This window comes from Monodon monoceros, unplaced genomic scaffold (genome assembly GCF_005190385.1).
Source record: "Monodon monoceros isolate NGI ecotype Baffin Bay Population unplaced genomic scaffold, NGI_Narwhal_1 Super_Scaffold_9, whole genome shotgun sequence".
NCBI lineage: Eukaryota > Metazoa > Chordata > Mammalia > Artiodactyla > Monodontidae > Monodon > Monodon monoceros.
This window is the reverse complement of record NW_021703786.1, coordinates 48,333,632-48,360,603: the sequence shown is the minus strand read 5'-3', so window position 1 is coordinate 48,360,603 and position 26,972 is coordinate 48,333,632. Positions and strand designations below refer to the sequence as shown.

General features: G+C 43.7%; 1 protein-coding gene and 1 pseudogene across 9 annotated transcripts in view; both read left to right on the top strand.

Annotated features, from left to right (window-relative positions):
- Window positions 1–23,304, top strand: part of KIAA0753 (KIAA0753 ortholog) — a 60,657-nt gene extending 37,353 nt beyond the window's left edge. For 6 of the 9 annotated variants that reach the window (XM_029211720.1, XM_029211721.1, XM_029211719.1 and 3 more), the window contains 7 exons: window positions 428–506; window positions 1,560–1,643; window positions 4,717–4,902; window positions 6,031–6,112; window positions 11,247–11,367; window positions 11,868–12,092; window positions 21,606–22,761. In XM_029211720.1, coding sequence (XP_029067553.1) covers window positions 428–506; window positions 1,560–1,643; window positions 4,717–4,902; window positions 6,031–6,112; window positions 11,247–11,367; window positions 11,868–12,092; window positions 21,606–21,723 — 895 coding nt within the window. In that variant the 3' untranslated portion in view covers window positions 21,724–22,761. Of the gene's footprint in view, window positions 1–427; window positions 507–1,559; window positions 1,644–4,716; window positions 4,903–6,030; window positions 6,113–11,246; window positions 11,368–11,867; window positions 12,093–21,605; window positions 22,762–23,192 lie in introns of those variants that run through there. The other 3 variants (XM_029211722.1, XR_003791932.1, XM_029211724.1) reach the window with 3 other exon arrangements.
- Window positions 15,254–18,289, top strand: LOC114889007 (annotated as a pseudogene).
- Window positions 23,305–26,972: the final 3,668 nt, after the last annotated feature.

Genomic DNA, 26,972 nt, shown 5'->3' with positions numbered 1-26,972 from the left:
TGTGAGTTTATGTCTAATTCTGTTACTGTCGGGCTTGGAAGGGAACAAAATTGGTTTCATTTGTTGAGTCTTCTGCCCTCTTTAGTTGTTTCAAGGCAGCCATTATTCTTTCAAAATGGATTCAGAGCCTAATATACTTCTTCAGATGTTATCTCAGCCCTTGTCCTCAAAGTTAGGTTCACGACCAGCATTATTGCATCACCTGAAAGCTTGTTGGAAATGCAGACTCTCAGGCCTCCCTCAGACCAAGTGAATCAGAATCTGCAGTTAACCAGATCCCCAGGGATTTCATATGGCCGTGACAATTAGAGAGGCCCCACAGTTTTTATAATCATTCGGTTTCCCTTTGCCTGGGGTGGTAAATAAATATGCACAAGAGGATATTTTCTTGCTTTTGATTTTAATTTTCAGTTTTATTTCTAAATAGTGTTTCTGCCACCCAATTAGCGGATAAGGTAGAGAAGGCAGTTCTGGAGCGTTTGAAGCCTCTCCTGGTCAAGGCCCAGGTAATCTAGTTCATCCCGTGTGCTTGCCTTTTGGAAGTTTCAAATAAAAAGAGTTGCTCCAGAGGTCACACTGAGCCTTTGCAGGGCTGAGTGTCTGGCAGCTGGAAGCTGCGGTGCTGCTCCGTGCTTCATAGCGTGCGTGCAGCGCTGCTGGGGCCCCTTTGGGGCACCCACACTGTTGATGTGTCTTCCATTGTGAGGAAGGGAACAAGATGGGGGAAGAGAAAGTACCACTTTTGAGAAAGGTGAGATTTTAGTTTGGGGAATGAGTTTCTATTGCAATTTATGTTCTTAATCAAATAGAGCTATTGGTGGTGTTAGTGTTCCGTTCACTGCTTCCGCTCTAATCCCATCACTGCTCTTTCACCTCAGTGATTTGCAATGATTTGCTCTATTTTTCCCAAGGAGGGAGATGTTAGGACAGCTTTCTGTGCACAAACCGGTACTTTCTTCAAGATGAAATTGCACAGAGCCTCACCAGTAGGTTGTGCCATCCTCCTATGAGCGGTGAGCTGAAGGCTACGGCCAGACCCTCTAGATCCACCCTGTAAATGGAAATAATCTTGTTTGTGTGAATAGATGAGGCCACAGAAGAGCACTAGAATCTTAAATAGAATGAAGGACATTCTGGGACCCTGAACAGACCACTGAACTTCTGTATCCCTTGGTCTAAGAAATGTTAAATCATTTTTAAAATCCATGGAAATCTCAGGACTATAGAACTGGGAGGGTTCTTAGTGGCCAAACCGTCCAACCTCCTTATGTTATCAGTGAGGAAACTGTGGAACAGAGAAGTTGAGTAATTGCACAAAAACACACAGCTACTCTGACAGTGTTTACAAAGTTGAAGGAAGACAAGGGGCAGAAAGCCAGGATCAGCACATGGCATTTATTTTCATGAAGACAGAGTGCTTTGAATTCCCGCAAAAAGCCTGATACAGCTAAAGCTGATGAACAGTTCCACACAGAAGTTATTCTGGGAGCAAAATCCATTTGTACTAATATGGGTTGTAAATGTTCATCATTCATGAGCCTGCTTGTCTGTTTTAATAGAGAGTCAATTCTTCTGTGGAAGCAGATACTCATTTGAAGGATCGACTGTCAGTGATCGCAGCAACAGCCCAGCCTGCGGAGAAGGTGTGTGTTGTGTGGGGCTGGCATTCTGGCCTGACACTGGTATTATTGCATGATAATGTCCTCGGTTGTAAGGAAAACTGATAGGCGGATTACCCTGCAAACACTAGACTATCCCACTCCAGAGGGTGGAGGTTGTTTTTCATATTTGGCATATTCATTCTTACAGTGTATATTTAGCATTATGACTTAGATGAGCCTTGCAGACAGCTCACAGAAATCTCTAGAGCCACAGGTTTTTGTCAGCGGCTTTTTCCTTTCCTCCTGATGACAGAATGTGGGTAGACTGCGTGACCCTGAATGTTGATGGCCTGCGGCAGAAGAATGGCTGCCCTCATTTCCTCTGATTCAGCCTACTTTTGTTCATTACTGGCCTAATTTCCTTTATACTGAGGGCCTAATACTTCTTGTTAGGCAAGCATGTTTTGAGTGCCTAATAATGACCAGTACCTGGCCTGGAAGAGAGAAGAGGTGGCTCAGGAGCAAATGATAACATTTGAGAAGAATGGAAACATATCTTGTGGTTGGCCACCCTTGTGCTCTTCCTCCGGAGGACTTGTGTTCAGCATCTGTGGGAATGTTCCCACCCTGCCTAGGTGTAGGGAGGGGGAGGTGCAGGCTGCCTCTAGTGGGTCTTTGTGGAGGTTGGAAAGAAGTTACTGCTTTACATGCTCAAAGCAAGTAAAGGGCAGAGCAAGGGTGAAGGTCTCAGAGTTAGAAGGAAGTTGGAATGAAGTTCCACCAGCCCAACCTTAGGAACGGGAAGAAAGGAGATTTTGAGACTGTATCCCTGTTCTAATTTATTAAGCAATAGTTTAGTTTCGGTGTATTTTCATAATTTCTGCAATTGTAATTTTATTGTACCAATATTTTGTGACAGAATCTCACACGAGGTGAGGCTTCTGAGACCGGAAGCTGAAAGCCTACCTCTGACTCATACAGACTGGGCGCACTATGGCTGGATGCTTTGTGCATCAGAGCCACCAAATACCTTTTTCCCTAGCAAAAAATGAGACTAGCCACTCATCTAGGGAGGCAGCTCCATAAGGCATATTAATATGACAGAAATATGAAGTGGCCATAAATGCTGTCAGTGAAGTAGACATGTTTGAATATTACTAGAAATGATCATTCTTATATATAAGAATCATTCTGTAGGCATTAAATGGGCTTTAATACAATTTCTTGAAATAGAAAAGTAACTCTATCCAGTATTCGGTATTCTGGGCTGCTGTTACACATCAGCATCACTGCACAGAATTTCCCAGGCAGCGCCGTCAACAGTCAGTTTTTATAAATAACTGAATAAAAACCAACACATTGAAGTTGGCATGATGAAGTAAAAAGAGTTATTTTGCTGTGTTAACTTATAAAAGAGCTGTGGGACCTTGAACACATATTCCCAGAGTTCTCATCTCTCAAATGGAGAAGACGTTTGCTGCGCTTTGCAAGTAAACTGAAGCTCTCGGTAGTTTTACTTGCAGACAAGATGATCCCTGATATCAGGAAAAAGGTTTTGGAAGGGTGCCATCATAACATGTTTGTCTCCTGCTGCTGCTATTGTCATTAACTGAACTTGTATGTGAAATACATTTTTCCAAAGTGTTTTTTTTTAATTAAAAGTTGTATATGCACATGGCTAAAAATGCAAACGATTCAGAAAAAGTTTAATGTAAAAAGTAAAAGCCCCCCACAAACGGATACCATATGCTCTTCTGTATCCAGCTTCTTTCTTTATATTTTGGTGATCTTTCCATACCAGCATATTGGGACCTTATCTCTCATCTCGTAGTATTCTTTTTTTTTTTTTTTTTTTTTTTTTTTTGCGGTACGCGGGCCTCTCACTGGTGCGGCCTCTCCCATTGTGGAGCACAGGCTCCAGACGCGCAGGCTCAGCGGCCATGGCTCACGGGCCCAGCCGCTCCGTGGCATGTGGGATCTTCCCGGACCGGGGCATGAACCTGTGTCCCCTGCATCGGCAGGCGGACTCTCAACCACTGCGCCACCAGGGAAGCCCTCGTAGTATTCTTGATATTCAATTCTTTAAATATTAAGAATGAAAATACAAATAAACACATCTTAACCAGACCTGTATTATTGGTTTAGTTGTCTCTAGATTTTTTTGTTAATTTTATTGTATTGGTTATTCAACTGATATTCATTTCTTTAACTTTGGTTAAGGTTGAGCATTTCTTTATATCTTGATTGGCCATTAATATATTTTCTTCTGTGAACCGTTAATTTAAAAATTACTATGGCGGTAACTGTTCTTCGTGCCAACCACTATTGTAAGTGTTCCAGTGTGCAAATGCTCATGTAATCCTTACAACTCTGGAATATAGGATTATTATTTCTATGTTACAGACCAGAAGGTTGAGGCCCAGAGAGGTTAAGTAAACTTGCCCACACTTGGAGGCATACCAGTAGGCAGAACCAAGATTTAGCCCCAGGAATGTCTCATTCCAGAGCCTGATATGATTATTCCCCCAGCAGACATTCTTTGTAAAAGCCTCTTTCAGAGCAGATTATAGACATATATTAGAATCAAAAGAAATAACAACACATATAAAAATGCTTTGCAAGCTGTAAAGTGAATGTAAAGAATACAAGGTCAAGAAAGGCTGATAAGAGCTCTTCCAGGTTACAGGTAGAAAGTCTCAAGGAAAGACAAGAATCATGAACTTTTGTGATGTCATGAACAGATGTTTTTACAAAGCACTGAACCCAAAAAATACTGTAGGTATGTCCTCTGTAGTATGTGACATGTGAAGTATTGGACGTTCTTCTGAGTATAGCACAAGGAGTATATTTGCTTTACCAACTGGCAAAACAGGTAATAAAGATAATTCCCATGGACAGTAATGGTACTCCTCAGTTGATGTTACTGTTTAAATGACTGTGGTAGAAATTGTACTGATGTCACTGCTCTTGACGTTTACTGACTTAGGAGAGGTTAGATTTCGTGTAGAAACTGCGTGTCGGATCGCTGCGTGGTTGCTTTGTCATGATTAGCATTAATCTCTAAGATCTCTGTTGTTTTTGTATTGCCTTTCCATCCCCTTCCCTTGTTTTGCAGGCTACGGCTACTGATTGTGAATCCAGCAGCATTCATCAGCTGGATGATTTTTTGGAAGATGCCGCTCACGAGCTCTGGGCTGTGACTCACTCTAAGATCTCGGAGCCTGAGGCCTTAGCCACCTGGGGGGACAGCAAGGATAGCCCATGTCTGGAGGCCATGATGCTCCGCATGGAGGAAATGGAGGTAAGGCCGGGACTGCCAGCTCTGGTCAGCGGCTGGCTGCTGACTTCTGCCGAGCGCTGCTTCTCCTCATGGCTCTGTAGCTTAGAACTTCAGAGTCACCTGGTCCTGAGTTTAAATCCCAGCTCGACTGCCAGCCCAGTGTACGGCCTTGGTAAAGTCCTGTACCCTCTCTAATAAGTAGGGTGCTTTTAAGGACAAAATGAGGTATGAAGTATCAGCACCCTGCCTGACACATAACTCATGGTTGGTATGGGATACGAAAGACACTGGACCGGAGCCCAGGCCCACAGATGCGACCAACAACTTAACTTCTTCATCCCTCAGCTTGTAAATGCTGTTCAGTTGCCTATTCTGCTCTGCTAGCATGGGATCCTGGCAAATCACAGTTAACTTTACCTTCTCTAAGTCCCATGATACTACTTTAGAACGCTTTTCTCAGAGAATTTTAGACGTCAGACATTACTCAAGCCAACCCCTGGATTGTTCTGAGCAGGAAATTGAGACCCAATAAGGGAGTAAGTGACATGGCCAAGGTCACACAAAAATTCCCACCAGAGGTGGGCTGAGAATCCAGGTCTCCTGACTCCTAGTTCAGCATTTTCTTTTTAACTCCACCATGATGAAATCTCATTTTGGCTTTGCTGCTAAACAGAAACATTATAGGGAAGGCAACTTTTAGTTGGTTTTTGAAAATTTAAAAATGTGTAGTTTATCCTAGTCTTGTAACTGATTTCCCCTCGTTAACTGTCTAGGCCTGAAGGGTCCAAAATGGTAGTCTGTAGCCACAGATGGCCATTTAATGTAAATTAATTAAGATTAAATACATTACTCACATTTCAAGTGGTCAATAGTTAGTAGCTGGTATATTGGACATGGCAAAAATAGAACATTTCCATCATCACTTCAAGTTCTAGTGGGCAGTGCTGGTCTAGATTAGATTAATTAGATTAATTGCTTCATTTTCTTTTACATTTCATCTCATGAACTAATCACTTCCTGGCCCTGGGAGATGCCTGTTTCTGACAACGTGTCTATAGGAAATGTCTGCTGTACTAGTCTCTGGTTTGTAATGAAACTAATTTTCTTCCTCATAAATTATACTTGTTTGTTTTGGTTTTTTTTTTAAAGAAATACCAGGAGACGGTTCGCCAAAGATATAATAAAATTGTATTTACTGATCCTCATCTTTGGATGCAGGAAGAAAAAAATGGTGAGTGTTTCCCCACTTTTTCCCTCGACATTGTATTCTGAAAAATTTCAAACATACAGAAAAGTTGAAAAAATTCTGCAGTGGACACCCATATACGCATCTTCTAGATTCTACAATTAAAATGTTGCTGTGTTTGCTTTATCATATGTCTACTTATGCTCTGTGCATCCATCAATCCATCTTATTTTTGGATGCATTTCAGAGTAATTTGAAGACATCAGTACATCTTACCTGAAATATTTCAACATTTGTTATCACTAACTAGGGCTTAATATTTATTTATGGCTCTTTTTCCTTTTGAGATAAAATTCACATATAATAAAATGCACAGATCTTAACTTATTAAGTGTTAACTTATTAAGTGTTATTTGATGGGTTTTGACAGACGGGCATACCTTTGTTACCCAACACTTCTCTCAAAACAGAGCCTCTCATCACTGCGGAGAGTTCCCCTATGCTCCTTCCCTGTCAGTTCCCCACCACCCAGGCAACCACTGTGCTTTTTTTTTTTAACTATAGATTAGTTTTGCCTGTTTTAGAATTTTCATATAAATGGAATCATACATGTATTTACTCTTTTGTCTAAGGCTTCTTTCATTTAGCATGATATCTTATAAATTTATCTATGACTTGTTTCCTATTGCCACAGTAACAAGTTTGTAACAAGTTAAAGCACAAATTTAGCAGTTTAAAACAAATTTTTTCTCTTACAGTTCCTGGAGGTCAGAAGTTTGAAGTGAGTCTTAAAGGGCTAAAATCAAGGTGGTGGCAGGGCTGGTTCCTTCTTCCAGCTTCTAAGGCTGCCTGCAGTCCTTGGCTTGCAGCCATATTACTTCACACTGCTTCTGTTGTCACATTGCCTTCTCCTCTTCTGAGTCAAATCTTCCTCTGCCTGCTTGTTATAAGGACATGTTGATTACACTTGGGGCCACCCCAGTGATCCAGGTTACTCTCCCCATCTCAAGATCCTTAAAGTCCCTCTTGCCATAGAGGGGACATTAACAGGTTCCAGGGAATAGAATGTGGAGCCAGTGTGCAGCCTACCACACTTTGTATCAGTGTTGATTCCTTTTTATTGCTGAGCAGTATTCCATTGTACGCATGCACCACATCAGTTTATCCATTTGCCTGTAGATCTGCATTTGGTTATTTCTAGTTTGGGGCTATTAGAAATAAATCTGCTATGGGTGTATTCATGTATAGTCTTTGTATGGACATAAGTTTTCATTTCTCTTGGATAAACACCTGAGTAGACTTGCCAGGTTATGGGATAGGTACATGTTTAACTTTATAAAAAACTGCCAAACCTTTCCCCAAAGTGGCTGTACCGTTTTACACTCCCATCTACATTGAGTTCCTGTTGCTAGAGATCTTTGCCAATATTTGAATTGTCAGTCTTTTTCATTGTAACCATTCTGGTGGGCCTGTAGCAATATCTCTTTATGGCTTTAATTTCATTTCCTTGGTGAATAATGATGTTTAGAACATTTTCAAGTAGTTATTAGTCATTTGTATGTCTTCCTTTGTGAAGTGTCCAAATCTTTTGTACATTTTAAGAAATTGGATTGTCTTTTTATTTTTGAGTTGTAGGAATTCTTTATGCGTTGTGGGTTTGAGTTCTTTGTCATATAGATATATATAGTTTGTTTTCAAAACCGCTTTATTGGATGTAATTCACCTACCATAAAATTTACCCTTTTAAAGAGTTCAGTAATTTTTAGTATATTTACAGAATTGTGCAGACGTCATTGCTAATTCCAGAACATTTTCATCACTGAAAAGAAGCCCTGCATCCAGTAGCATCACCCCTCATTCTCCCTCCTCTCATCCCAGCAGTCACTAATCTCGTCCAGCGAGCATCTGCAAACATTCTTCCCCATCTATAGCTCACCTGTTTATTTTCTCAAATGTATTTTATTATGAGCAGACATTTTAAATTTTGATAAAGTCTAACCTGTCCATTTTTTCTTGTATAGTTTTTGCTTTCTCTGATCTAATAAACCTTTGCCTACTCCCAAGTTGAGAAGAGAGACTTGTTTCCTCTAGAAGCTTCATGGTTTTAGCTTTTATGTGTAGGCCTATGATCCATCTTGAATAAAAGTTTGCCTGTGGTTTGAGGTAGAGGTTCTTTTTTTTTTTTCCACTAATGGATATCCACTTGTTCTTGCTCTGTTTGTTGAAAAGACTTTCACTTTTCTCTTCCACTTTAAAAAATTCATACATATGCGTTTTGGCTGCCGTTGCTAGGCTACTATCACAATTTGGGCTGGGAAGTGTTACTCAAATTCTCTTTGACACATGCTTATCAGTTATTACTTTACTCAGTGAAAGGAGGGAAATAAAATGTGGTTAAACATTACCTCTAAAGGAATTTCAGTACTATGAGTACTAAGAGAAGTAAAGGAAATTGTGGATATAGAAGGTTTACAACAGCAGCTTATGTATATATACTTTTTTTAGAGTATGAGTTTGGGGTATTGTCTTAGGAAAAGTATTCTCCATGTCAAATTTTGACAGAAAGATGAGCCATCTAAACAAAATACAAATTTGTTCCTTTTGTCTTCTGTAATTTTTCCAGCGCTATTCTTTGTTCATGTCATTCTCTCTTTCCCCCAGTCCTACTCCAGCTTCCATTTTCATCCTCACATGACAGTTGAACCATTCTTCGAGGCCCGGCTCACGTGATCCTACTCGGCCGTGCTTTTCCTGGCTTTCCTAGGCTGGAACTTTGCTCCCTTCCTGTGAACTCCCGTAGACTTTTGGCATGTCCTACCCTGTTAGAGCTCTTTATCTCTCCCAAAGAAGCCACAGAATCTTTGAGGCCAGAGAGTTTTGTCATATTCAGTTGTGTCCCAACGGTACCTAGCATGGGCCTGGCACAGGGAGGACCCTTCTAATCATTGCTTAGTGAATCAGTGGGCATCTTTTCGTAAGGAAGCAGAGGAGAGGGAAATGTTGAAGGGCGACTGTTTCACTGATGGTTTGGCCAATGGCCACAGTCAGGTTGCATCATGCAGAAGACAGCCTTACCAAGGACTCGGTGTTCTCTTTTTTAAGGACAATTTAAATTGTTAGTCACTATCTCTGACTCTGCTAGAGTCTAGGTTTGCATTTAAAAGGAGCTCTGAAATGAATTTTTGGACACTTTAAATCCAGAATCATGAAATCCTCATAAGAACTCTCTGTTTCTAATTGTTCTGATTGTATGTTCAGTTGCATCACAAAAACCAAATTTAAAGTGATTTTTGAATTGTGCAGTGTCGAATCTATATCTCTTATCTTCTCTTTTCTGAAATCAATTGAAAATTGATTGTACTCTCAGTAATATTTTCTAATATTCTTTTTTTTTTTTAGATGTTGTGGGTAGGAGTTTATTAATTAATTAATTTATTTTTGCTGTGTTGGGTCTTCGTTTCTGTGCGAGGGCTTTCTCTAGTTGTGGCAAGCGGGGGCCACTCTTCATCGCGGTGCACGGGCCTCTCACAATCGCGGCCTCTGTTGTTGCGGAGCACAGGCTCCAGACGCGCAGGCTCAGTAGCTGTGGCTCACGGGCCTAGTTGCCCTGCAGCATGTGGGATCCTCCCAGACCAGGGCTTGAACCTGTGTCTCCTGCATTAGCAGGCAGATTCTTAACCACTGCACCACCAGCGAAGCCCCTCTCAGTAATATTTTTACAAAAACTGACTTATGCAGTATTTCTGAGCATAAAAAATCATAAGCATATAAATATGTGAGTCAGAGATTCTACATTTTTTAATTAGTTATCTATTTTATACATATTAGTATATATATGTCAGTCCCAATCTCGCAATTCATCCCCCCCACGCTGCTTTCCCCCCTTGGTGTCCCTAGGTTTGTTCTCTACATCTGTGTCTCTATTTCTGCCTTGCAAACCGGTTCGTCTGTACCATTTTTCTAGATTCCACATAAATGCGTTAATATACGATATTTGTTTTTCTCTTTCTGACTTACTTCAGTCTGTATGACAGTCCCTAGGTCCATACACATCTCTACAAATGACCCAATTTCATTCCTTTTTATGGCTGAGTAATATTCCATTGTGTATATGTACCACATCTTCTTTATCCATTCATCTGTCGATGGGCATTTAGGTTGCTTCCATGACCTGGCTATTGTAAATAGTGCTGCAATGAACATTGGGGTGCATGTGTCTTTTTGAATTATGATTTTCTCTGGGTATGTGCCAGTAGTGGGATTCTACATTTGAAATGCATTTAAAATGATAAGTAATCCAAAACTCAAAAGAGCGGTCAAGCCTGCAAGGTATAGTCAATAAGTTAAATGTTTTGACTATCATCATGCAGATTTTTCCAAGAAGCCCAGAGACAAATTAAATCAGCTAATTAAGTGTTCAGGTGTGAGTGGTTTTTTTCCTTCTCCAGTAATCAAATCATTTAAAGGTTAAAAAACAAACCCAACTGCTTAAGACTCCTCGGAATGGGGGCTGGATCCTAATGGAACCTGGCTTTGCACAGACCTCTTCAAAGAGTCTTCCGAAGAGCTGACAGAAGCTTTTAAAGTTCTTTATTTCTTAAAACTGACTCCTCATTGGTTTGTTTCTTGGTAACTTTTATTTTTTTATTTTTTAACGACAGTCCCCTTAATATTATTTATTTATTTATTTATTTTTTGGCTGTATCGGGTCTTAGTTGTGGCGTGCAGGATCTTCTGTTGCAGCACATGGGCTCCTCGCTGCGGTGTGCAAGCTTCTCTCCAGTTGTGGCGCGTGAGCTCCAGAGCGTACAGGCTCAGTAGTTGCGGCGCTCGGGCTCTCCAGTTGTGGTGTGCAGGCTCTGCACTTGTGGCGCACAGGCTGAATTGCCCCGCAGCATGTGGGATCTTAGTTCCCCGACTAGGGATCGAACTGGTGTCCCCTGTACTGCAAGACAGATCCTCAACCACTGGACCACCACGGAAGTCCCTCTTGGGGACTTCTAAATTCCCCTTTTCATTTAAAACAAGGGCACTTTTTTCCCTTTGTACTGCTAATGCAGCCTTTATGCTTAAGAGATGTGCCCATGACTTCCTCACAGGTTATTGGCCACCAAGACAGCTCTGATATATACACCAGCATTTCTTTATATGCAGTCACTTTACGCTTCTCCTTTTCTAGACCAAAAAATCCCAGCAGTAAGTGAAAGGCGTCTTTCTCCTCATCCAATCAGGATCACAAAGACAGCAGCTCGCAAAGACCCAGATGTGAACATCGTGTTAGAAAGGCCCTGCAATGGCACGTAAGTGGTAACGAGACTGTATGATTTCATAGTAGTTGGTTGCCTTTGATGTTGTTAGATTTCACATTCCTTCAATTACCACAAGACAGAGAGAGATACTCCTTTTGACCAAGATCTTGACAAACTCCAAGATGGCCCAGTAAAATAGTAGTGCTTATAAGATGGGCATTGAGTGTGTTGCATCTTAAGGATCCTTTCAGTAACGTTTAGCTGGTTTTTACGATTGAAAGCATCACACTGGCACAGGTGGTTGTGCAGGTAATTACTGCAGGATCTGCTTTAAGAATTCTTTTGTCCGTGGGACACGTGCTCCTCCTGTGTGGAGGGTTGGTCCGGTGTGAAGGAGGAACAATGAGTGGTGATAAGACGTTGCATTTTGCTCAGTGTGAGGGAGGGAAATGGAGGTAGACCTTTGGCTGTCAAGCCATCAGGGCGGGTTAACAGCTCACCCTGGCTTGCAGACGATTTTGAATGCGCTCATCATTTCTATCTGCTCTCAGTTCCCTAGATGAAAGTGTGGGAACGGAGGAGAGACCAGAGAAAAGAGAGAATGCCCTTCTCTCCCTTTCAGAAGATGCTCAGCAGAAGGAAGGCCAAGCTGCTCTCTGTGTCCCGCGGGGCATGCGGCGCAGCATTGGTGACTACTGCCGCCGCTTCGAGCAGTACCTCCGGGTTACTGCACACGAGGCTGTGGGCTCCTTCAACCCGTGGCTGATAGCTGAAAGGTCAGTAGAAGGTTTGTGCTTTGTTGAGGAACTGGGTGCCACGTGTCAGCTTACGGAAAGGCTGGAGAAAGGCCTGGCCAGGGTCTCAGGCCGTGCTTTTGCGCCCTGGAGTTCCAGCGGCTGCTTCAGGGCTAGTGAACAGGCTTTCTCTGCTAAATGCCTCTCTTCAGGGAGAGGAGATGGGAAAACTGCATGGCTGATGGCATCCAAAGGAGCCTTCTGCAGACTCCCGTCCTTAGGTAGAGGCACAATATTCAAGTCAGGACAGGTTTCCTCTTGCTGTTACTGAGGGCTGTGTCATCAGAGAACACAGATTATTACTGGGCAGGAAACAGTTATGATCATGAATTCTTCACGGTCGGGACAAACTTACAGTAGGGGGCTTCCCTGGTGGCGTAGTGGTTGAGAGACCGCCTGTCGATGCAGGGGACACGGGTTCATGCCCCGGTCCGGGAAGATCCCACATGCCGTGGAGCAGCTGGGCCCGTGAGCCATGGCCGCTGAGCCTGCGCGTCCGGAGCCTGTGCTCCGCAACGGGAGAGGCCACAGCAGTGAGAGGCCCGCATACCGCAAAAAAAAAAAAAAAAAAAACTTACAGTAGGAGCAGCAGGCCTACAGACCTTGCTACACTTAACCTCCTCCTTCTGGCTGTCACCTCCCCTGAGAAGGGGAGTTTTATGGAGTCAGAAAACAGTCCCACTGCTACTAAATATTTGAAGAATGGGTAGTCTTCTTTTACATAAATAGTTAATTGAAAGATGTGTGTAAATTCCTTCTTTTAAAATGGAGCAAATTTAAATTCCTCATGAGTATTACCTTATTACATACATGTGGATAATCTTCATCGAGCCAAGCAGTATACCATGATTACATTTCTTTCTTGAACAAGTTTCAAACGTATTCCAGGAGTTAATAATTGCCTCTTTTTAATTTGCCTATTCTTTTATGTATCTGTTATCGTTTCCCACATACTAGCCAACACGTCTGAACATAATTTTCCTCATGATCAGATATGTTGATTAATCTCTGTTTCTCGCCTCCACCCCGACTCTTTCTCCTGAGGCCCTCTTTCCTTCTGTCTCAGTCTGGCCCAGCCGCTTTCTAGGTCTGCATTGTGGTTCTTGTCCTGGGAACCACACTGAGTGTGCGATTCTCCCTCCCATGTTAGGGTCCTTGTTTTCTGTTTGCACGTGTCCTCCTCTTTCTTGGTTTACTCTCTTACTCTGATGGAGCCTATACTGCTTTGTGTATTAGAGGACATTTCTTGAGACTTAACATGTTTGAAGGTGTCTATCTTCATACTTGATCGATGATTTGGCTGGGTTTTAAATTACTGGTTTATTACTTTATTTATTTATTTTTGGCTGTGTTGGGTCTTCGTTGCCGCACGCAGGCTTTCTCTAGTGCAGCCAGCAGGGGCTACTCTTCGTTGTGGTGCGCGGGCTTCTCATTGCGGTGGCTTCTCTTGTTGCAGAGCGCGGACTCTAGGCGCACGGGCTTCAGTAGTTGTGGCTCACGGGCTCAGTAGTTGTGGCTCGCGAGCTCTAGAGCGCAGGCTCAGTAGTTGTGGTGCACGGGCGTAGTTGCTCCGCGGCATGTGGGATCTTCCCAGACCAGGCCTCGAGCCCGTGTCCCCTGCATTGGCAAGCGGATTCTTAACCACTGCACCACCAGGAAAGCCCCAAATTACTGGTTTATTTTTTCCAAAGAATATACCTTCCTTTTATTGTGGGGGCCAAGCAGGGGTCGTCAGGTGGCTGCCAGGAGCAGACATGGAGACCCCTCAGCCTAACTGCTTGTTCTGCAGGTTCTCAGCCAGTCGCTTCATTTCCTACCGGATCCTTCATTCCACTTTCATGGTTCCTGGTTCTCTTACTTCCAGAGTCTTTCTGTGAGACGTGTTTTGTGAGACAGATCAGCTTGCTTTTCCTTGGCGTCTCCCTCCATGTACCCTAAGGTTTCAGCTTCCTCTGTATTTTTCCTCTGTACTGCTGAGTCAATTTTGATTCTTCCATGTGCTTTTTATCTTCCGAAGATCTTGGACGTTTCTCATCTAGTTTTGTCTTTTTCTCCTTGCAGATTTCTGTGTTCATTTATCTCCTTTTATTTTGGTGGGCTTTTGGGTGAGATCAGAGATGATCACTTATGTTCTATCTCTCAGGTTTAGCCTGAAGTCCTGGGACTTCTCTTAATATACATACCCTTCAAAGCATATGAGACCCTTTGTTCTGTTGAGATGCGCATTTATTTTCTGGAGAGGAGAGTAGGTACACTTGACTTGCTTCCGTGTGTTAACACGCAGTCCTGTAGCATACTCACTGGTTTGCACAGAACCTGTCTGGATGGGTTAGGCTAACTGGCATCTTGGGAAGTCCAAAATAAGCTAAGGAGGATAGACTGTTCCTTGTATGTTCTTACCACTTGATTAACAATACATTTTGTTCATAGTTGTTTTGTAGCTGTAGGGAAAAACTCTCTCAGTTTATAAGGACTAATAGGTTAAGACGTTGAGGTCAGATCTATTAAAATACGCCTGAATTTCACAGATGTTCTCTTCTCCTGTCCTTGACCCTCAAGTGACAGCACATCTAAATATTCTAGCTCTGTTTTTGATCTCCCTTGTTTTGTTTCTTATTTGAGTGTTCCAAAGATGAGAAGTATATTGATCAAATCTTGAAAAAGTATCCAAAGACAGTTGACTTCATCTGATAGCCTCTGGGTGAGGGAGAAGTAAGCTGAGTTTTTCTCCTTCTTTTAATGTCTCCACTCCTCCCTCCACGTGGAGAAAAGCACTGTTCCAGTGGTCAAATGGGGCAGGTGATATAAACTGGATGTAAATAAAAGAGTGATTCTGGAAGGGAAGGCTTAAGGTGATAATGCTTTTAATGAAAGCAAACTCTTAAAGGTTCCTTGTTTGAAAAACACATCAGGAGACTTCTGGTTGAAAAGGTCAGATTGAGGGCTTCCCTGGTGGCGCAGTGGTTGGGGGTCTGCCTGCCAATGCAGGGGACGCAGGTTCGTGCCCCGGTCCGGGAAGATCCCACATGCCGCGGAGCGGCAGGGCCCGTGAGCCATGGCCGCTGAGCCTGCGCGGCATCCGGAGCCTGTGCTCCGCAATGGGAGAGGCCACAACAGTGAAAGAGGCCCGCGTATCGCAAAAAAAGAAAAAAAAAAAAAAAAAAAGAAAAGAAAAGGACAGATTGAACATATGATTTATCTCTACTCACTATATCCCTAGCCCACTCTATGCCCCTGAAAGACTAAATAAAAGGCATGAAACCATAGATGACAGCAAATAAGAAATAGCAAGAAAATTTTGGAAGCCATGAAGCAGTTAGAGAAATGGCAAGTGACTTAGCAGACCAGAAAGAGCCAGGTGGCTGATGAGGGTGGAGCCAAGACCCTGGCTGATTTGTGCAGAAGAACCTTGGTGAGACTCAGGAATGAGGAGCACTAGATGCATGGGTCCAGGGGAGTCAGAAAGTAGGAGGCTTAGTTGAAACTCTCAGTCTTGAATATAGCGGATTGCTAAGAGATCCAGACATTTGCTGAAAACCATGAAAGCGACATAGGCTATTATAACAGAGAAAACATCTGCATAACAGGAGTTCCAGAATGTGAAAACAGGGAAAAAGGAGGAATGGAAATTTATTGAGGAAATACTATAAGAAAAATCCCCAGAAGGTTGTTAGTCTCTAGATTGAAAGGGTTCGCCAGTCGCCCACTGTGAGTGAGTGAGTGAGTGAATAAATAAAGAGAACGGAACACATCACGGCATGCTGTTGTGCAAAGGGTAGGTGGGCATCCCAATGTAAGGAGAACATGACGGAAGGTTCCAGAGACTTAAAACTGGGCACATTCAAATAATCAGAAATGAGAAAGGCATATTGTTGTCAGTAGCAACCCTGCTAGAAGATACTAGAGCATGCTTCCCATATTTACCCTAGAATTCTGTGCTCAGCTAAATTACTGATTAAATAAGAGGGTAGAATAAAGACAGTTTAAGGTATGCAAAGTGTCCAAAAATGTAGTTCCCACGCACTGTTTCTCAGTAAGCTACCAGAAGGTGCATGCCACCAGCACAAGGTACACATTGAGAAAGAGGAAGACGGGATTTAGGAAACTTAAGACTCCAACATGGAACTTGCAAGAAAATGGGAAAAGCTATTTCTAAGAGAATTTTTCAGTGAGCATAGAAAGCAGCTAGTCTAGATTGGAGTCAGGAGGACAGAGGGCTCCAGGAGGAGTAGTTTCCAGCAGGGGAAGCCAGCGTGAGGAAGGTTAAAAAAGAAGAAGAAAACAGATACATTACCTCATGTGTTTGAATGTATTGGGAGCACCTTTGTGTTTCTCTCCTAGTTTGAGGATGAATTAGTGATAGGAATATAGAAAGCAAAGCAAGCATAAAAACAAAGTAATCACTTCTGCTTCTAGTAATGACACAGTTGGTAATTTTGGACCGCCTCTCCCACTGAGGATAACTGTTAATAGAAAAGCTAGATTAAAAATAAAACATACATGCTTGAAGGCACCAGGACGTTAACTAGGTAATGAAGAATAACTGGGCCAGGATCCTGAGGAGACAGAGACCCAGGGAAGTTAGTCCTTGTCTGGCACTGGATTGGCGGTTCTGGAGGAAGATGAATGGCACTTTCAGTGGCCTTTTCAGATCAAAGGACAGAGGTGGAAATTAAGGGCTTGCCAAGGGCGGGGAACTGGCCCGATGAACTTTGCTCGTTTCTGATTGGGACCCTGAAGGGTGGCACTCTGGAATAAGGGTGACCTGGATGCCGGCAGGCCCTCTCAGGACTCTACTCAGTTCCACGTCATCTCACTTCCTGAGATTGCGTTGAGGTGATTCTAGATTGTTGCCCCACAGGCACCGAGCAGAAGCAAACTTAACATTTCTCTGAAGATTTATAATATCATCTTAGGATTGAAATTATTTCTGCAATTTTCAAATTCAGTGTCTGGTATATGGTAAAAAAAAAAAAAAAAAAAAAGGCAGGCAACAGAGAGACATGACAATAACAAGAACCAGACCCACAGCAGCTCCACATATTAGAGCCACTGGGCACAGATATTGGAATAACTGTGCCTACTACGTGCATAGAGATAAAGGACACAATTTAGAATTTTGGCAGAGAACTGGGAACTAAACTAAATCCACGTGGATGTTCTAGAACTGAAAAATACAAATTCTGAAGTGAGCAACTCATTGGATGGGCTTAATAGCCAATTAGACACATCAAAAGAAAAGATTAGAGCCTTTTGGCTCTCTGAGCAGCACCATGGCGTCAACAAGAACAGGCGTCTTATGAAAGGCGGCCAAAAGGGAGCCAAGAAGAAAGTGGTTGACCCATTTTCTAAGAAAGATTGCTATGATGTGGAAGCACCAGCTATGTTCAATGTAAGAGATACTGGGAAAACACTAGTCACGAGAACTCAGGGAACCAAAATCACATCTGACGGTCTCAAGTGTTGTGTTTTTGAAGTGAGCCTTGCTGATCTGCAGAATGATGAGTTTGCATTTAGAAAATTCAAGCTAATTACTGAGGATGTTCAGGGCAAAAACTGCCTGACTAATTTCCATGGCATGGATATTACCCATGACAAAATGTGCTCCCATGGTCAAAAAAATGTCAGACCATGATTGAAGCTCACGTTGATGTCAAGACTACCGATGGTTATTTGCTTCATCTATTCTGTGTGGGTTTTACTAAAAAATGCAACAGTCAGATTCGGAAGACCTTTTATGCCCAGCACCAGCAGGTCCGCCAGATCCGCAAGAAGATGAGGGAAATCATGACCTGAGAGGTGCAGACAAATGACTTGAAAGAGGTGGTCAATAAATTGATTCCAGACAGCATTGGAAAAGACATAGAAAAGGCTTGCCAATCTGTTTATCTGCTCCATGATGTCATTGTTAGAAAGGTAAAAATGCTGAAGAAGCCCAAGTTTGAATTGGGAAAACTCATGGAGCTACTTGGTGAAGGTAGTTGTTCTGGAAAAGCTACTGGGGACGAGGCAGGTGCTCGAGTTGAACGAGCTGATGGACATGAGCCAAGGATCTGCTGAAAATTCAGACTTTTAATGGTGACAAATAAAAGATCTTATTTATGAAAAAAAAAATTAGAGACTTGGGACATAGGACAGAAGAAAATATCCAGTGTGATGCACGGAGACACACAAAAAGATGAAAATAAAGAAGAGAGGATGAGGGACGTGGAGGATAAAGGGACAAGGTCTAATATCCATGTGGCTGGAGTCACAGAAGGAGAGGAGAGAGGGAGAATGGGGCAGAAACCACATCCATAGAGAGAACGGCTGATAACTTCCCCAAATAACAAAAGACATCAAGCTGTAGATTCAAGAAGCTCTAAATGCCCCAAGCAAGAAAAATAAAAGAAATCCATATGTAGCATATCATAGTATTGTTGGAAAATGAAAGACAAAGAGAAAATCTTAAAATCAGCCAGAGGAAGGAAAAAGGAGAAACAGAAACAATGGAAGCTGGATGACCTGGTGTATTTTCTAAAGTTCTAAAAGAGAAAGCTACCAATCTGGATCTAAGCCCAGTGAAATGTATTTCAAGAAGGAAGGCAATAAAAGTTCTAAACAAAGCTGAGAAAATTTATTACCAGTAGACCGTCACTATAGGAAACATTAAAAGGGTATTTTTCAGGCAGAGCAAAAACACAGATGAAAAGTCAGAAATACGGGAAGGCATGAATTAAGAAAAAGTCAACATGTAGGTAAGTGAATATTGACTGTATAAAACAAAAAACTGATGTCTTATGGGTGTATGTATGTATGTATATATACATCTGAAATCCACGACAAAAATAGCATATGAATTGGGAAGGGGATAAGTAGAGTTAATATTCTAATAAGGTTCTTGCATTGTCTGGGAAAATGGTAAGAATATCAATTAATGTTAGACTCTAAGTCAAGGATGCTTATTGTAATCTAGAGTGGCCATTAAAAGAATAGTAAGAGTGTTTAAAATCCAAGTTAATAGTGAGGAAAGAATGTAATTTAAACAATCACAAAATCCTAAAAAAGGCAAGAAAGAAGAGAGAACAAATAGACAAATAGAAAGTACGTAGTATTCTAGTAGTAGAAGCTCAAATATATCAGAATTACATTAAGTGAAAAAGAACTATACCCACCAATTAAAAGATGAAAGATTGTCAGATTAGTCAAGATAAAACTGGGACAGGAATTGGGGTAGAAGGGATGAGAGAAGGGGAAGGACACTTATCTTCATTTACCTCTTTTGTATAATTCTGACTTTTGGAACTGTTAATGTTTCCTGTACATCCCTCCAAATCGTCAAGGATGGGGGCGGGCAGTGGAGGTTGACCCTAAATTGGAATACAAAAAGAAATATGACACTAACTGTATTTCCAAGAAATAACCATACTGAAGGGATACATACAGATAAGGCCTTGTCTGAGTTACTTTTTTTTGTTTTTTTTGCGGTATGCGGGCCTCTCACTGTTGTGGCCTCTCCCGTTGTGGAGCACAGGCTCCGACGTGCAGGCTCAGCGGCCATGGCTCACGGGCCTAGCCGCTCCGCGGCATGTGGGATCTTCCCAGACCGGGGCACGAACCCGTGTCCCCTGCATCGGCAGGTAGACTCTCAACCACTGCGCCACCAGGAAAGCCCCTGAGTTACTTTTGAATGCAGTATTTTGACTCTGTACCTTCTGGCTAAAGACAAAAAGACTGTAAACACATATTAGATTCTAATAAGTAGGTTTCTTTTACCCAGCAGCATGGGTTAACAATTCTAAAACTACTTTCTCTATATTTTAGGGTTGATCAAATAAATAAGTATATTGTGAATAATGAGAGCCAGGTTTCTGGGGGAAGGCTAGAATGAATCCCCTGTTTCGAAGTGGAATTGGAGGTATTATGAATTTATGGTTTTTGTTAGATATAGAAATAGACATGGGGTGTGTGTCTATGTGTCTGTTTGTCTGTCCGAGTCTATCTGCTGAGAGGGCCTAGAAGCGATGGCACACTTAGTAGCAATGAGCACACTTAGTACCCAGATTTTGGTTTCTAAATACTCTTCTCCATGAAAAGGTACCAGGGCTCCTTGGAGAAATAGCCGATTCCAAGACTGGGGCTGGGAAAATGTAAGATGAGGCTGAAACATCATCTTGTGGCAGAAAGGAAGTGTTCAAAGAATGATGGGGACATGTCAAGAGGACCTGGGAGCTGGCTTGAAGGGGCTCCTACTGGCCAATCTGGGACACTTTGAGTATCAAAATAAGTAATAATAGAAACAGATTACAAACTGTTGAATAAAATAAGAATGTGTAAGACCAAGCCGATATAAATACATAAATAAGTAACAGAGAAGGGAAAGCTCTTCCATGTAGTTGGGAATGACAGAATTAGAAGATCAGTGTTGGCAACCCTGGAATAATTGATTCAGCAAGTTTGATGAGAAACAGGATATTTACATAGTCTCAAAGTATCTCCCTGCAATATAAGTATTAATTACAAAGGGAAAATAGTGACTTTACAAGGGAGAAACCTGGCAGACATCAGCGTAACTGTGTGATAGAAATTAGCACTCATCATAGTAAGACAAATAGATGTATTGAGGGACACAGTATCCCTTCTGGACATTTGTCCCCAAAATGTAGAACCTGAACCTGACAAACCCAAATTGAGGGACATTCTATAACAACAAAAAAATAGCCTTTACGCTTCAAAAAATGTTAAGGTCATGAAAGACAAAGATTGAAGAACGATTCTAGGTGAAAATTGACTAAAGAGATGTGGCCACTGAATGCAACATGTGATCCTGCATTGAATCCTGGACTAGAAAATGTTTTCTTTTAAAGGACATTTTTTGGACAGTTGGCAAAAATTTGAAAAAGGTCTGTAGGTAAGATTAGATAATAGTATTGTATCTGTGTTAATGTTAAGATTTTTATAATTGTATCAGGGTTATTTAAGAGAATGCCCTTGTTTTTAGGAAATGTACCCAGAAGTACCTGAGGGATATCAAGTCTGCAACTTACTCTCAAACAGTTTGGAGGCGGGAGAGTGTGTGTGTGTATGGGTGTGTGTGTATGTGTGTGTTGAGAGGAGCCTGGAATTTCCTGGCCCCGCCCCCCAGAGAAGGCACACACCCTTTTCCTCTGTTGGGCGGTGGGCAGCTGGAGGATGGAGATCGGGACTGGGGCTGGGTGCTGCTAGTTAGTTTCCAGTCACCTCTGGTTTCAGCCATCTCAAGGGTGAGGTCTGCCCCGTGTGCATTACAGGCCCCTCCCTCTAGCCTGACTTTGGGATCTCAGCACCACCATTTTACTGTCTAGGAAAGCCAGGCTTCTCATCTTGTTTTTCTTCTTTAAAATTATCTTGGCTATTCTTGGCCTCCTGAGTTTCCATTTAAATCTTAGAAGTGACTTGGTAAGTTCCTCAGCTGAGTAACAGAATGGCTCCCATACTTGGCTGTATGTACCTTTAGCTGTGTTGTTTGTCTTCCAGCTTTGCAGAAGAGCTTGTAGATGAAGCTCTGGGGGCCGTGGCTGCTGAGCTTCAGGATGTGTGTGAAGATTATGCAGAAGCCGTGTTCACCTCAGAATTCTTGGAGGCGGCTACATGAAGGCTCTCCAAGGCAGGGCCCCCAGTGTCACTGGTGAGGGGACGGCACCACCCTTTCTACTAGCCACAGGAAATCTTTTTCCTCAGCTGTCCATCCAGGCCCAGAAGGTGCTTCCCACTGAAAGGAAGGAAGTGCCAGTGAGGCCATCCTCACTTTGCATCTTCTCATTGTCAGAGCAATGGTTCTGGTAGTTTATGATGGACTGTGTTATATTTATCAGTGCCCAGGAAACGTGAATCAATTATGACAGTATAATATTTTCTGAATGTATAATTTTCCCATTAAAATACCATGTTCATTACACTGGCTCAGTTTGGTGGCCAGAGCGTTTTGAAAGATAACAGATAAGTCTTCACACAGGGATTCAAGTTGCTGTTGATCTGTGGGTGGCCTTGATGCCAGCACAAGTGCAATTACTCTCTGGTCCCATCACCTGGCTCGTGTTTGCTTCTTTGACAGTTTCCTACCAGGACACCTGTCCTGCCGGGTTACAGACTTGTGTCGAGCACAGGACTTAGTTATGCTGCCAAAACTCTGCTCCATCATTAAAATAGGAACCCAGCAGTTATCTGTGTACAACAATAAACACACATTTCTCTAATTCTCAGTTGCTAGGTGCTTCTTCACATTTTGAGTTCCTCAAGTCTTTTGTCGCTGTGGGTTGACATATTCTGATATACAGAACTCTGAATTCAGAGGAAGTTTGAGGACATCAGGAGAGGCCGGCCTTCTCTGGGGCCTGGTCAGAGGTACAGAGCTCACCCCCCTCTCTGCTGAGGTCACAAGTTGCTATGTTTCCACACCAAAAAGGAGCCTGTGTGGGAGGAGAAAAGAGATCTGGGTAGTGTGAAGACCACAGGGTCTCCCCCAAGAAAGGAAGAAACTTTAAGAACCACAATAGCTTGGTCCTCGAACGTCTTATAAGTCATATTTTACCAAGAGAAAAGCCTCTGTGTTTTCGGAAACTCTGGATTCAGAAAAAGAAAAGGAATGTGTATAAAATAAGGCCACTGAAAAAAAAAAAAAAAATAAGGCCACTGCCTCGAAAAAGTTTCCCTCACTTTTTTGCCCGGGGCTTGGTGAAAGAAATGTGGAGAACGAGTGACGTGAGACATACCCCGCAGAATAATGTGAATCCTTTTATAGCACATATAGTGTTGTCATCTGGGATTTTTCTCTGAAGTACAAGATAATTTAAGCTGCTTGATCACACTTATTTGTGCAAAATTGATTTTTGTTTAATGTTAATGTTTTCCTGCTTAATTTTGTATAAACTCAGAATTTAAAAGGCTTCAAGGGAAATTAAAGGTCCTCTATTTGAGGAGTTATATATGTACACTTGATAGGAGTGTCTGTTATTGATAATTTGTGTGGCAGTTTTTACTGTGCTCATTTTTTAAATAAACTCAATATTTTAAAGTATGTACATGTCGGTTTGAAAAAATTTACATCTCCTTTTTTTTTTCCAGGCAAAGTGAAATGTGATTTACAGAAACCACTGAGAATACTTTTATGTTTAATATGAGCGTACTGGATTATTTGCCACCTCTCACCACCCCCAGAAAGAAATAAATGATAATAAAAGCTAACATTTTATTGAGCACATACTATGTACCAGGCATAGCTCTAAATGCCTTCCCTGTATTAACTTATTTAATCCTCATATCTGTGTGTGATAGATACCATTAATACGCCCATTTTGTAGATGAATCAAATGAGGCACAGAATGGGGAGATAATTTGATCACATAAGCCTATATTCAGCAGCACCGTGGTCATGGATTCACTTACTCCCATAAAGATAGGTGTCAAAGTTTTGAGAGTTCACTCAAGTGCATTCTCCTGCCTCTTCCTGTGTCCGCTCAACGTGTCTTAGACGCTGTTGTCTGGACCAGTCCTTTCCTAAGCACCTCCTGTCCGCTGAAGAGTCAGGTCCAGACTCCTTTGCTTGCAGATCTTTCCAGTATCTCTCCTGTCCCTCCCACCGGCTGGGTCTCCCTGTTTCTGGCTCCTGTGGGTGAGGCTTACACCTACCTCCGTGTCTGCTGTCTACTTTATAGCCCTGGCCCACAGTGAACCTCCTCGGCCAAAGCATTCTCCAAAGATGCAAAAATAAATTGCAAGAAATAAAAACTTTCATTTGAAAATGGAAGTTGAATCCTTAAAATATAAATTTTCCTGTTTATAGCCTTGCAGTTATCCCAGACCTCTAGAATTTTTGTTCTTCATGAGCAAAGGCTGATCCTGTATAGGTTATTATCTAATCCCCTCCAGTTTTCTCCTGACCTATTCATGCGTTATTTTCAGAAACAGAGAAATGCATGAGTGTAGTATTTCTGCGTTACATAAGCTGTCCCAATGGACGGACATGCTGAAATTCCTGATCTGTCCAGCTTCACAGCTCTGGCCCTAGGGGGTCTTACCTGTATACATGCTTGCCTCTAGTCTGTACAGTTCCTTGAGGGCAAGGCCTCTGCCCAGCATGTAGTTAGTGCTCAGTAAATTCTTTTGAGTTAATGAAAGAAGGAAGGCACACTTTTTCCTGGGGTCGGTTTTGCTTTGGGATGGGGGTTCTGTCACATCTCTGCAGAGTCCACAGAAATCTCTGTTACTCTTTTGTGACCTGATGTAGGATGTCACCTGTGAGGAGCTGCAGATCCCATCTCCGAGGTGCCGATGCATCAGGGATGCCAACTCAGAACTTCCAGAACTGCTGCAGAGTGGGCTTGGCGGGGGCCCAGGGCTCGGGCAGAGGGCAGAGGAGTGGATGGGGGACCACAGCAATGACTGCCTTGATGCCGGGGTCCCTTGCCCCTCTGCCTGCTGGTGCTGGGGGCCGGAGGGGAGGCGGTGAGTAGCATCCTTTCTGCCTCTCCTCCCTCCCTTCCTTTGCTCACAGTTCCTGCTTCCCTGAAATTGAGGGGAGTGTGTGTGCAGGGAGTGGGCAGCCAGAGGCAGTGCCTGGAGGAGGCATGAACTGTGCACTGGTGGGTCTGGAAGGCAAGAGTGAGCGTTGTCGGAGCGAAGCCCCCAGGGCCCAGAGGAGAGGAAGGGGCTCTAAGCCCGGTCGGAAAGCTTCCAGTTTTCTCTGTGGTGCCAGGTAGGTTTCCTTAACTCTTTTTTTTTTTTTAGCATCTTTATTGGAGTATAATTGCTTTACAATGGTGTGTTAGTTTCTGCTTTATAACGAAGTGAATCAGTTATACGTATACATATGTTCCCATATCTCTTCCCTCTTGCGTCTCCCTCCCTCCCACCCTCCCTATCCCACCCCTCCAGGCGGTCACAAAGCACCGAGCTGATCTCCCTGTGCTCTGCGGCTGCTTCCCACTAGCTATCTTCCTTACATTTGGTAGTGTATATATGTCCATGCCTCTCTCTCGCTTTGTCACAGCTTACCCTTCCCCCACCCCATATCCTCTGAGGAACTCTGTTTTAGTAACTTGAGGGAGTGATGAGAATTCCCCACAAACCCTGTAAATCAGGGGTGTCTGCTCACCACGCACGGTCACCGCAGGAGCGCCCTTTGGGAGGGCCAGCGGGCTGGAGAGCTCTCGGTTCTGGGGGCTCATGAGAAGCAGCAGGAAGGCAGCGGTGTGACCCCTATCTTCCTAAATAGTGGCCTCTCCCATTCGCCTCTGCTGGTTCAAGAGCAGAGACCTCTCATCTGTTTATTAGTTGGTTGAACCTAATAATGCGGGCTGGCCTGGAAGGGCTTCCACCAGACGTCCTGAGGGCTTCCCTCGGTCAGGGCCCCAGGGAATCCCATGTCGGGGCCCCGGGCTGGCTGTCAGGCCCAAGTGATCTCAGTCAACTCCTCCGTCAGTGCGGGTCCCACCCTGACCAGGCTCGCAGCTCTGATAATGACTCTGGGCTGGCTGTGTGGCCAGGCCTTCTCTTTGCTTTGCGGCTCTGGTTCTAGGTCCCTCTTGCCAGCCTGCCCAGGGCCCTGTTCCTGTGACACTGGGCCTGCTCTGCTCTCACCAGTCTTCCCAGAGCCCCAAGTGTGGCCTCTGACCCTCAGCCTGGAGCAGGGAGCCCCGAAGTTGCCCCCACCCTCTCTGATGAACCCCCTTTATCTGCTGCTCTTCCTAGAGTCCCCTTAGCTGTTTCTGTGCTCCATCTGCCTGGTAACCCTGATCGATTTTTCTTGAACCAAACCTGCTGCCTCTCACCTTTTTTTCTGGCTGACTTTCCATCCACCCAGCGGGACTTTTCCTGTGGCTGAGTCCATCCTTCCCGCCACTGAATCAGACCCCCCACACGCATGCCCCAGCGGGTGTCCGGAGGTTGGGCTACTCCATGTCCCCCGCCACAGAATAAGTAAGACGCCTGCGCCTCCTACCCTTCTCTGAGCTCCAGCTCTCCCGGGGGCTGACTGAGGGGCTGCTCCCCTCCCATTCTGTTCTGGATCCAAGAGAAGTCACCCTCTCCCAGAGCCCCTCTGTCACAGCCTTTGCCTCCCCAGTCTCTGTCTCCCTTTGCTTCCATTGCAACCCTTCCCCGGGCCCCTCGGCACCCCCTCTGGGTGTGTCTTCGCACCTTGTGCCGTTCCTCGCCCTCCCCTCCCCAGCCTCCCTCACTGCCCCCTCCCTGGACCAGAAGCATTTCCCTTCTGCTCTGGTTGTCTCCCTGGAATCTTCCATCCACACACTGTTCCTCTGTCTTCCCTTGGGTGGGGGTGAGGTCAGCCTAAGGCTTCCCACTTGTGGGCGCCGTGCCTGTGTCTAGAAGCTTGCTCTGTCTCTGTCCGTGCCCGTCATCCCATTTGGGAGTGGGAGAATTCCAACAGCGTCCGGCTCTGACACACTGTGATCAGATCCTGGACACTTGGGCTCTGCCATCTACCCCACAGCTCCAGGGTTCCCTAAGCCTGGGCTGAATTACCTAGGAGGCCCCCAGCAGACGATTCCTCGAGATGGCATGGGAGGCTGGGAGTCCAGAGAGCTGGGGAGATGAGGCCGGCCACCAGCACCTGTGCAGCCACTTGCCTTTATGGCCCCTACAGACCGAGCTCCAGGGCCAGGCTCAGGAGGAAACATGGTTCTCCTTAGCCATGATTGTCCAACACACCGTTCTTGGAGAGTTACTGAGAGGCCGAGAGAGGTTAAGTGCATATTTGGGGTTTAACCCCATCCCACATCTACTCAGCACTTTACAATTCACAAAATGCCTTTCAATACATTCCCTTCTCTCTCAGTCACTGTAGCCACCCTGCATTGTGTACCAGCAGTAACACGGACTGCTTAA